A 10,811-nucleotide genomic window follows, 5' to 3' on the forward strand; every position below is an offset into this window, starting at 1 on the left:
GAAATTAAAAATTAAAATAATAAAAACTATTTTGGCTCATATTTTACATATTTAGTAAACTTGTCTTCTTTCGGAATCGGAAGATAATATAGAACCAACACGTGCTATTAGTTGATTATTAAGAACTCAATTTCCCTTCATTGAATCCAATTCCCCATTCCCATAGATCTGAGTGGGGTTTTCCAAATGCACGGCTATAGTCGCCTTGGAACCCCACCGCCTCCGCCGCCGCGTCACCACCGGAGCAAGAACACCGGAGCTTCATTGAGAAGGAGAGGGTTTCTTTTATTGGCTCCATTGTTGTATATTATTGGAATGTTGTTATATATTTCTTCTTCTTTCAATTTTGATAATAATGTTGTCATTGTAAAGAACAATGTTCCTTCTCATCATCATCATTCTCCTCTTCCTGGTTCAATTTATAGATCTCCTCAGATTTTTCAAAAGTTATGGCCTTTCATGGAATCTTACACTGACAATGCCACCATTCATGGGAATAAGGTGTTATTACTCATCTTTTCTTAATTTCCTTTTTAGTACTTCAATTATACATAATTTTTATTTTAGTCCCTATTACATGAATAAAAGCATTATCAATTAATATGACATGTGTTACTTATAGGGACTAAATGACTAAAAACAACTTTTTATAGGGACTTGAACCAAATTTGCATTGTTTTTCAGGGCTGAAGTGTAATATTTTTATTGTTCTTGCTTCCATGTTTAGGTTTTTTTTGTTATCTAGGTAGTTAAGGGATCATTTGTTAAGACTAGTGATTGAAATTGCACACTGCATCACGTGATGCGGCTGCGATATTATGGTTGTGGTGACCGCTGCAACCGCATCACACCGTAATTGTAGTGTAACACTGAATCATAATGATGCGGCCACATTGGGCCGTAACACAACCGCATCGGACCTCAAACACAAAATAATTCATACCGCAACGGCTGCAATTTGCATTTTTTTACTGTTGTAATGATTGCAATCACATTAACTGCAACTGTGACAGCAATCACGACTGCAATTTAAAACATTGGTTAAGACTTTAAAATGATTTTGGCAAAAGTGATTTTCTCACAAGTTGAAAGATATAGCTTATCATTTCATCTTTTTTGGTGCCACATTTGAAAAGTCTCTGTTGTAGTACTTTCATTGATGAATAATCTGTTATTGGATAAATTGGCTTGGTTATCATAATTTTGGAGCTTTCCATCTCATTAATATAGTTTGCTTGTGATGTTTAGTGTTGAATGAGATTAATTGATTGAAAATCTATGAAATGGAATCATGCAGTTCTTGAAAGCATGGAATCTAAAGGAGCATCAAGGGTGGAAGCCTTGTGCTAAAAGAAGTATTCGTGAAACAGGTTTATTTTCAATTTGTTTAGTTGGTTGTAGCATTGATTTTCCATTTTTTAGTCAAATTTGTTTCTAGAGCATGATGACTTTGTTGAAGGAGTTTCATAACTTTTTCTCCTTTCTTCCTCTAATTTGTTCATAGAATTGCCAGAGTCAAATGGGTTCCTTATAATTGAAGCAAATGGGGGATTGAATCAACAACGATTGTCGGTATGCATATTGATAAGATCAAAGATGGTTCCGCTAACTGTATCATTTTTGTTTTGGATTTATGATCTGAGGAATCTTATAACTTAGTATTAGAAATTTATCTTATTTTTATGGAAATAAGATATGCGGGATTGAATCTTATAACTTATTTATTAAATGGGTTCCTTATAATTGAAGCAAATGGGGGATTGAATCAACAACGATTGTCGGTTTGCATATTGCTAAGATCAAAGATGGTTCCGCTAACTGTATCATTTCTGTTTTGGATTTATGATCTGAGGAATCTTATAACTTAGTATTAGAATTTTATCTTATTTTTATGGAAATAAGATGTCCCCTTACTTTATTTAGGTTAAGAGTCTAGTGCTCTGTCTTTTGTATCTCATAATAATACATCATATCAGTCTAATATACTATTATTTAGTCTCTATTTTCTCATTCCCTCCTTCCGAACCTAAGGCATACAATTTCATTATTTGTTATCAAGCTTGAGAAAAAATAAATATTACTTTCAAGTCCCAAGCATGTTCATACGGTTGATAGGTGTTGGACTTCACATGACTGACCACCTTGCACTGCCAATGTTGCATTCGTTTCATCCGAGATATTTGATTCATCAGACTAACCAACAACATCTCCCATTGCCCATGCATGTTTCCTGAAGTCGTTTTAACAATTCCATGGGTTCTTGTTCCACTGTCTCCATTTCTCACATGCTTAATTCTCTTGAAATCCTTTCAATCACCATCCCTGGTTCCTTGGTTTCGTGATTGTTGTGTTGGAAAATATCAGACATTCATGCTTAATGAAATTAAATGACAGAGTGTTGATGCAATGAATAGCTGTCCTGAGTGCATCAGATGCCCGTATTATTCTGGCCCTTATTATTCAAATTTTTATTCAGATATGTGATGCAGTTGCTGTGGCTGGACTACTAAATGCAACTCTGGTTATTCCAATATTTCATTTAAATAGTGTATGGCGAGACTCAAGGTAATTGCTTTTGTTATAAATTAAAAATTGGTAACATGATTTGTTTGTTGTTAGTTTAACTGTTGTATTTAGTTTGTCAAAACTTGTTGTAGCTTTAACACTACTTCTTTGCTTCCTTTCAACTGTATTATTCTCACATTAGGAGTCTGATTTTTGAAAAATGGTGTTTCATCGTCCTATTTCCTCTAGGTTCACGATTTATATTACTCACATGTAGAAAGATTATAAGGATGGAAGATCATCTTGATTTTTATTTATTTATCCATTTTCTTTTAGAAGAAACCAATTGGAATAGTCTTCAAATTTAAGAATTCTAATAAGAGTAAACTGCCACTTTTGTCCTTGGCTTTGATGCGTCCGTCACTTTTGTCCTTGACATTATTAAATTACACAATTGTCCCTGAGATTGACAAAAGCTATTCTCGTTAGTCCTTGACACCTTATTCACATTAATCATTTTAGTCCCTGCCAGGGATCAAAGTGAATAACCTTTCCCAATCCTAGGGACAATTATATATTTTGATAATATCAAGGATGAAAGTGATGGGCACATACAAAGTCGAGAACAAGAGTGGTAGCAGCTCATGAAATTATGCCATGCATTTTAGTAAAGCCAGATCTTTCAGTCATCCATCCTTTTCTTTTCTTTTGTTTTTTTTGCAATGTATGATGTCTTATTTATGGTATCCACTCTCTTGAACTCTTCCTTGCATTCAACTTGATTAGTTTTAGAAATGAAAACAGTATGGACTATGGATAGCTATGTTCGAGTTTTGGTCTTAGGGTATTTATTTGTTTTTTATTATGTTTCTCGTAGGGACAGAGGCACTTTTTTTGGTATGTGGAAAATTCACTCTAGCCCCATGATCTGTGTCACTCAGTCCACGATGTTTAAAAACATGTATCCTGACGCCTTACATTTGCAAGATGCGCAAATTATCCGTTTTGCCCATTTATTTGTAATCCCGTATCAAAAATCATTACCTGATGTGCACATGATGAAATTAGAGACCAACATGCATACTATTCTTCCCTAACCCTGTATACTCTATTGTCACCCTCTCAAAATCAGATTAGCACAAATGGTCCCCAATAAAGCCCAACTGTCCGGCACCAAACTAGTTGCAACTCCATTTTCAGCCACTGCCTGAACTCGCTGCTACAATTGAAAGCTAACATGATCTTCCAATTCAGTCATTGCATCACGCCAAATAGATTATCATCAGAGTCACAACCTGATTGAGCCAGCGTCACTGCCACTGTTTTCGGTTGTGAGACCCAAGCTCCAATAGGTGATCACCGACACTATCACCAACCCAAGCCCCACCAGTTACTTTATCATTTCTCTGAATTGTACCTCTCCCATCAAGCTCAACTCCATCAAAGACCTATTCCAACCCATAATCATGTATCAATCTTTGTTCTCACCCAGGTTAAGCACATCAACACAATCTAGTTTGAACACCCGTACCTAATTCGACAGGCACACCCCCAGTCTTTTGGTATGGGGAGATTTTCTGGTAATGTAGATTGTGAATGATATGGGGAGGGGGGGAGGGTAAATGATATAGGGTTTGGGAAATGTAAGACATGTTAGTCATTCAAGGGCATTTTTGGTCTATAATTTCATCATGTGCAAGCAACCTGACAATTTCTATTTCAAGATGATGGGAAAAAGATCGAATGGGTTGATTTGCATATTTGTCTACACTGGGATTGGGAAATACGTTATTTGAACATCGAAGACTAAGTGGCACATGGCCTATATAGTTGAGGGGGCTAAAGTACATTTTCCCCTTTCTAGTACTGTGTATGTTAAAAATAGTAGTAGCACGATTCTCTAAAAAAAACCATTTGAATATTCTGAGCATCAGAAGTTAACTTAACTTACTACTACATTTGCCAAGCTCATAAGTAACTGTCGTGAATGCTTAATTGATATTCTAGTACATTGCCTCCATGGACTTCTCCTTTAGCCCTTAAATGGATTACTGTAAGTGCATAACTGAGACATCTCAAGAGCAATCTTATGTTTTGTATGTGTAAAACATAGGGCAATCAGCTTTATATTTCTTTTGATTTGATGATGCTACACAAGTTCTCTTTTCGTGTGCATATATGTGTGTGTGTATCTTGTGAATCAAAGTGACTCCATGTGTACTATATGATTTTATGCATTAATAAATAGAAAACTTACACGTGCTTCATCTTAATTTCTGGCAGCAAATTCGGTCATATTTTTGATGAAGAGTTCTTCATACAAACACTTGGCAATCATGTGCGTGTGGTAAAAGAGCTCCCAGATGACATACTTCAGCGCTTTGACAATAACATAAGTAACATTGTCAATCTTAGGGTAAAAGCTTGGTCTAGTCCAACTCACTATCTTCAGAAGGTCCTACCTCAGCTTTTGGAAATGGGGTGTGTGCCTCTCTATCATCTATTTTCTCACCACTGCATGGCTTGCAATTGTTCTAGCTATATAGTAGTTTAAACTGTATTACTCTAAAATTTGTTATCCTTTCAACTAAATTCAATTAATTATCAATAGTATTTACATATTTTCCAAATTCTGAAGATTTAAATTGATATGCGGAAGACAAAACGATACACTATATTGGCAACTCAGAATTAATTTGCATCACATGGCTGGCTGCTTGGGTTTCCCTGAATATAATCTCTTCATTCACGGATACTTTGTTAGCTGAATACGTGACTTATTGAATAGCATCCCACTTAATGTAAATAAAGACTTAAATAATAGAAACAATTTAAGGAAAAGAGTTGACAATCCAAAGCCTGTATACGCACTAAATGCTTGATTTAATTATGAAATTACTAAAGTATCTTATAAAGAAAACTAACATCAAATTACTAAAGCATCCCTGTTGACTTTGTTAGCTGTATATAGTTCTACTGTACCGACCTGTACTACTCACTGTATTTTACTAACAAGCTGTATGTAACCCATTCTTACAGTATAAATAAGAAAGAGACTTGAGGGACAATGTGTATTCGCACATAAAGGTTTCTCTCTATGCTCTAATGTTATTTCTTTGAATAGATGTGCTTGAATTGTGCTATAACTTCATTCTTTGCTGTATAATTCCTACTTTAGTTTGATAATTATTTTAATATCAATATTATTCAGAGTACTTTGTGGTATTCAGTACTCTCATTGTTATTAAAATAAAGCCACAACCAGACAACTCAATGATGATTGTGTTGTTTTTAAATCTTCTCAAAACTGAACTAAACCACTCCCTGAACACCCTATATTGGTGAGCTAGGTTTCTGTCCTTCTTAGAATGAAGGGGTTTTTGCCATTTGGGTATTGGCAATTTGGTGTCTAAGAACAAGAACATTGCTCTGGAAGCTTGAGTGCTTTGGTGATTTCCCTTGAAACATCACCCCTTTGGCATAAGCTTCTCATTCTAGTCATTTTGAAATTCATCTCACACTATTATATTACCATAAGTCTTTGTTTTCACTGAAGCTAGGTAATCGCTCATGTCAACATTTGGCAGGACCCCTGCGTAGGAAAATCCCTTCTAGTTTGGCTTTCCCGCTTTGTTGTCTATCTTCCTTGCAAATTTATCCTATCTACATTTTTTATAGTATTCAAAATCAAGATTCCATGGCTTTCCACCTTTTTTTAATGGAAGTAAATGACATGAAATTCTCTGAATTGGAGGTTCTTTTGGGTCTCCTTGACTTTCTTCCTTTGTCCTCCAGCCAAGATAAAAAAAAAAATTCATTAATTGATCCTTCTGGTGCATTTTAGTGCAAATCATTTCTTTAAGCTTGCTTCTATTTGGACAATTGTGCTTAATGCAGTAGATACCAATGGTGCATTTTTTTCTCCTGTTACTTCTTTATGGAATTCTGTTTGGCATTTTGGGCCTTGTTTAACTGATTTGGCAGAAGAACGGGAAGCCAATATTTTGTGGCAATGTGCAATATTTGCTATGATTTGATGCACTTGTTGGAGTTTAGCTCTTGCTTTTTTTAAGGATATCTCTTCAGAAAAGTAGCTGCTTTGGGATAAGATTGGGTATTTAGCTTGTGCATGGTGTAAAACACATGGCCTTTCTAAAAAAGGGTTTCCTTTACATATATGTTGAAGGATTTGGTAGCTACACTGATGTCTTTTTATTCCTCGCTGTTTTTGCTTTTCCTTGACTTATATTTTAAGGAGAACTTCTTCCTTTGTATACTTTGTTTTAATGGAGTTCTTCCTTCCTTTATCCTGGAAAAACTTCTTGTACACTTCCCATTCGTGTAGTATAAATAATAAAGAGAATCAAGGGGGAAAATACCTACGTGTTTGCACCAAATAAAGTTTCTTTCTAGGTTATTCATCATGCACTCTTCATTTGTGTTTTTGGTATCAAGTTGTGAGTACTCAAAATTGAGTTTCGAGGATCCAAACTTTGTTTAATTTTTTATCTCCAAAATTCAGTTAGCGATAACTGGTTTTGGAGCCTAAACATTGGTTGAAGAAGAAGCAAGACATTTTCACTTCATCCATCAAAACCCAGTTAGGGCTTTCAACAACTACTTTGACCATAATACCATCAGAAAATTGATTGCTCCCACATTCTTTCTCAACTTTCATATCACTGATTTTGTATATGTTATTACATATCTAATAGTCAGTTTGATAAACACTATTCAAGCAATATTCATTCTACCAAAATCACTTTTAATAATAGTGTCCAAATATAAATGAATATGCAGAACAATATTATAATGGCAGCTTGTATAGATAATTTGGATCTAAAAATTTAAATGTCTGAAGTGCCATGTAGGTATTTTATTAATATTATTTTCAAAGTGAAAATATGCATTTTACAACCTGTCCCCCTCCCTCCCCCCAAAATAAAAGTCCATTTGTAATTATTTCTTTAAATTTGTGCTGACCCTTTATTAATGTTACTCTTACTACATTTGTTTACAAGCATGCCTTTGCCATATATTGTCTATAGTTCCTAAGAGGGCTTTGCCCATACTTTTTACAGGGCTGTTCGCATTGCACCTTTCTCCAACAGATTAGCTCAGCAAGTACCATCAAAAGTTCAAGGGCTTAGGTGCTTTGCCAATTTTGCTGCCCTTAGATTTTCAGAACCTATAAGAACACTTGCAGAAAGCATGGTTGATCGGATGATTAAACATAGCGTCCAAAGTGGAGGGAAATATGTTTCAGTTCATCTTCGATTTGAGGAGGTGTTATTCTAACTTAATACTTATGTTGTTAGATACGCTAGAAACATCATTGATGCAGGATGTATATGCATAATTTTGGATTTTTGTATGATAATTTATTTTATATCTCTAGATAAATCACTTTGTTTTAGCTTTAGTATTTGATGGTGAGTTTCCCTTCTTTCGGGTCCTTGATTCTTTGTGAATCGATATGCAAACCTTAGTTCTGTGAGTTCAAACAACCCTTTGTGTCTGAAGTTTCTTTGTTAATTATTTGTACTTTGGGGCAAGCACTAAAGTTTTCTTTCCATGAATGCACAAAATGGACTTGATATTACCGATATTCCGTTATTCATCAACTGATTGCTAAGCAATGATAAAGAGGAACAAAAACTGCATCGATCTGTGCTTCTGTCATTGGAGAATGCTGTAACTAGTGCTAGTAGAGTTCTTTAATTTCCGTGTCTCCTATTATGTTTCTCCAGGAAGGATTTAACGGGCCAGACCTAGTTAGGTGAGAACAATAGTAAATAATAATAGGCTAACTAATTGCTATATGTAAAAGTAGATGGTAGGGTAGAAGAGGTAATCGTTAGTCGGGAGGAAGGAAAAGGCACTCAGTTGGTTGGTTGAGTTTTTGTACTCTTTCCTGGGTACTTGATTTCCTAATTGAGAGTTCTACTAATAAGATTTCTACTATTTTTTTTCATATTTTCCTCCTATCTTTGGTCCAGTTCCTCATTTTACCTCTCCATCGTAGAGTTCTTCCGGGTGGGGGTGGGGAGGGGTATATGATGTAAATAGATAAGCATGATTTAGTTATTTTACTTCATCTCTAGATAAGCCTTGGATCTATACTTATATATTAAAAGTATAATTTCTCTTTATCAAGGACATGGTTGCATTTTCATGCTGTGAGTATGATGGTGGCGAGGAGGAGAAGCATGAAATGGATATTGCCCGTGAAAGGAGTTGGCGTGGTAAATTTAGACGAAGGCATAGGATAATAAAGCCTGGTGCAAATCGGGTTGATGGAAGATGCCCATTAACTCCACTGGAGGTATGTGGTTACAAATTCTTTTCCTTTGTGTTTCTTCCATGTTTTCCATTTCTATTCCTTGTAGTTTTGCTATATTATTTTCTTCGAAAAGAAATTGTCAGCTTAAGACATTATTAGTTGTTTATGCTTTGGGTGTAATCTTTCTGCTACTTCTTTAATTTTTTATGGAAACAAAATTAAAAGAAAAATAAGTCTATCCACAACAAGCTTGAGCTCCATCAATTAGATCAATAATTTTAGACACTGGCAAATAGACTTGAAAAATGGCTTCTAGAGTCATAAAGTTTTGTAAAGCCAATACCATGATATGATGATAGTGTTTTCTTCGTCTATTCAGTATTGTCTTTGAGTTTCAGTGTGCTTTTTACAATGATGAGGGCCATCTAGAATTTAAGTATTGTCTTTGGGAGAAAAATAGTAAGGGACATTTTTAGAAGAAATCAATATAAAGGGGTTATTTTACTTATTTGCTCACTTTAAAAAGGTTGTACAATACGCCTTTTCGCACGACCCAAACATTTGGTGGTAAATTGCATAAGACTCAAACATTAGATGGTAAAATGAAATTCCCGTAAGAATACTTTGCGTCATGGTTTGGATTTACTCACCTCATTCGAATCGATGGTCTAGGTGGGAATGATGCTTAGAGGCATGGGATTTGATAACAAGACCACAGTATATGTTGCAGCTGGAAAGATTTATAAAGAAGAGAAGTACATGGCACCACTTAAGCAAATGTTTCCACTTTTACACACCAAGGAAACACTTGCTACTCGAGAAGAGCTTGCTCAATTTATGGTATTTCAAAACTCATCTATGCTTACTTAGAACAAGCAAATCGATATTATTCTTTATAGAAAAGAAAGTCGATACCAGGAAAGTGAAATTCTTGAACATCGGTTTTATGATGTAGGGCCACTCGTCTAGGTTGGCTGCTCTTGATTATACAGTTTGTCTTCATAGTGAAGTATTTGTTACAACTCAGGGTGGAAATTTCCCACACTTCTTGATGGGTCACAGGCGCTATATGTATGGTGGACATGCAAAGACAGTTAAACCCGATAAGAGAAAACTGGTTCTATTATTCGATAATCCGAATATAAGGTACAATTTCGGCTCTTTTTCTTGGTCAATATTTGTTTTTCAGCCAACTTTTTGCTATAGGCAGTACAATATTTGTGTGGAAGATAAATTTATTTGTGTAGAAGCCAGTTATATCATATTTTAATGTTCATTGGATTGTCAATGATATTGGGAGATAAGAATCAATTGAGTAGTTGTCTTGAGAAAAATGTTTTTTCATCACCAAACGGAACACCTAAACAGGACGCCCTAGTTTATGTGAATTCGGGTGGATACAGAGGTATCGAATCCCGAGGTTGATTGTATGTACCATGTCAATGTGAGAGAGGTTTTAGCTAATGCCATATTTTGGTGTTCAAATAACAGGGTTGTTGTCGATATCAGACCAAAGATCATTCAAATTGTCTTTTGTAACCACTTCATCTTATATTGCCATATCGAATCAATGCTCGTTGTTTTTTTTGAATATTTTCATGTCGATCCGTCAGAATATGTTGTTCTATTTCGATATTGATGAATGGTTTTGCAGATGGGAAGTATTCAAGAGACAAATGCAAGAAATGCTTCACCATAGTGATGAAAAGGGAAGTGAGGTGAAAAAGGGTGGTGGTTCTCTTTACAATTTTCCTATGCCAGATTGCATGTGTAAACAGCTAGAGTCTAGAACAGGAAATATTACACTTTGAAATGTAAAAAAGTCTTCTTTAGGTGAAGATTCTTTTGTATCATTAAAGACAAGTTATTGTTCTTTTCTAGCTTCAAAAAATGCCATTAATTTAATATCGTCTTCTTAATTTCTTCTCCTTTGGTCCCTTAAGTGTACAATTTTTTCACATTGGTCCCATAACTTAGTATCAGATTAAGGATAAATTTCAAACAAATAGTTGAGGAATTGATT

General features: G+C 35.1%; 1 protein-coding gene across 1 annotated transcript in view; it reads left to right on the forward strand.

Annotated features, from left to right (window-relative positions):
• Positions 1-10,662, forward strand: part of LOC109362365 (uncharacterized protein At1g04910) — a 27,149-nt gene extending 16,487 nt beyond the window's left edge. The window contains exons 3-12 of the mRNA XM_019608099.1: positions 162-501; positions 1,298-1,370; positions 1,505-1,572; positions 2,477-2,565; positions 4,789-4,986; positions 7,587-7,791; positions 8,663-8,830; positions 9,461-9,628; positions 9,744-9,934; positions 10,443-10,662. Of these exons, the coding sequence (XP_019463644.1) occupies positions 162-501; positions 1,298-1,370; positions 1,505-1,572; positions 2,477-2,565; positions 4,789-4,986; positions 7,587-7,791; positions 8,663-8,830; positions 9,461-9,628; positions 9,744-9,934; positions 10,443-10,599 (1,657 nt within the window). The 3' untranslated portion in view covers positions 10,600-10,662. The remainder of the gene's footprint in view (positions 1-161; positions 502-1,297; positions 1,371-1,504; positions 1,573-2,476; positions 2,566-4,788; positions 4,987-7,586; positions 7,792-8,662; positions 8,831-9,460; positions 9,629-9,743; positions 9,935-10,442) is intronic.

Source organism: Lupinus angustifolius, chromosome LG12 (assembly GCF_001865875.1).
Source record: "Lupinus angustifolius cultivar Tanjil chromosome LG12, LupAngTanjil_v1.0, whole genome shotgun sequence".
Lineage (NCBI taxonomy): Eukaryota > Viridiplantae > Streptophyta > Magnoliopsida > Fabales > Fabaceae > Lupinus > Lupinus angustifolius.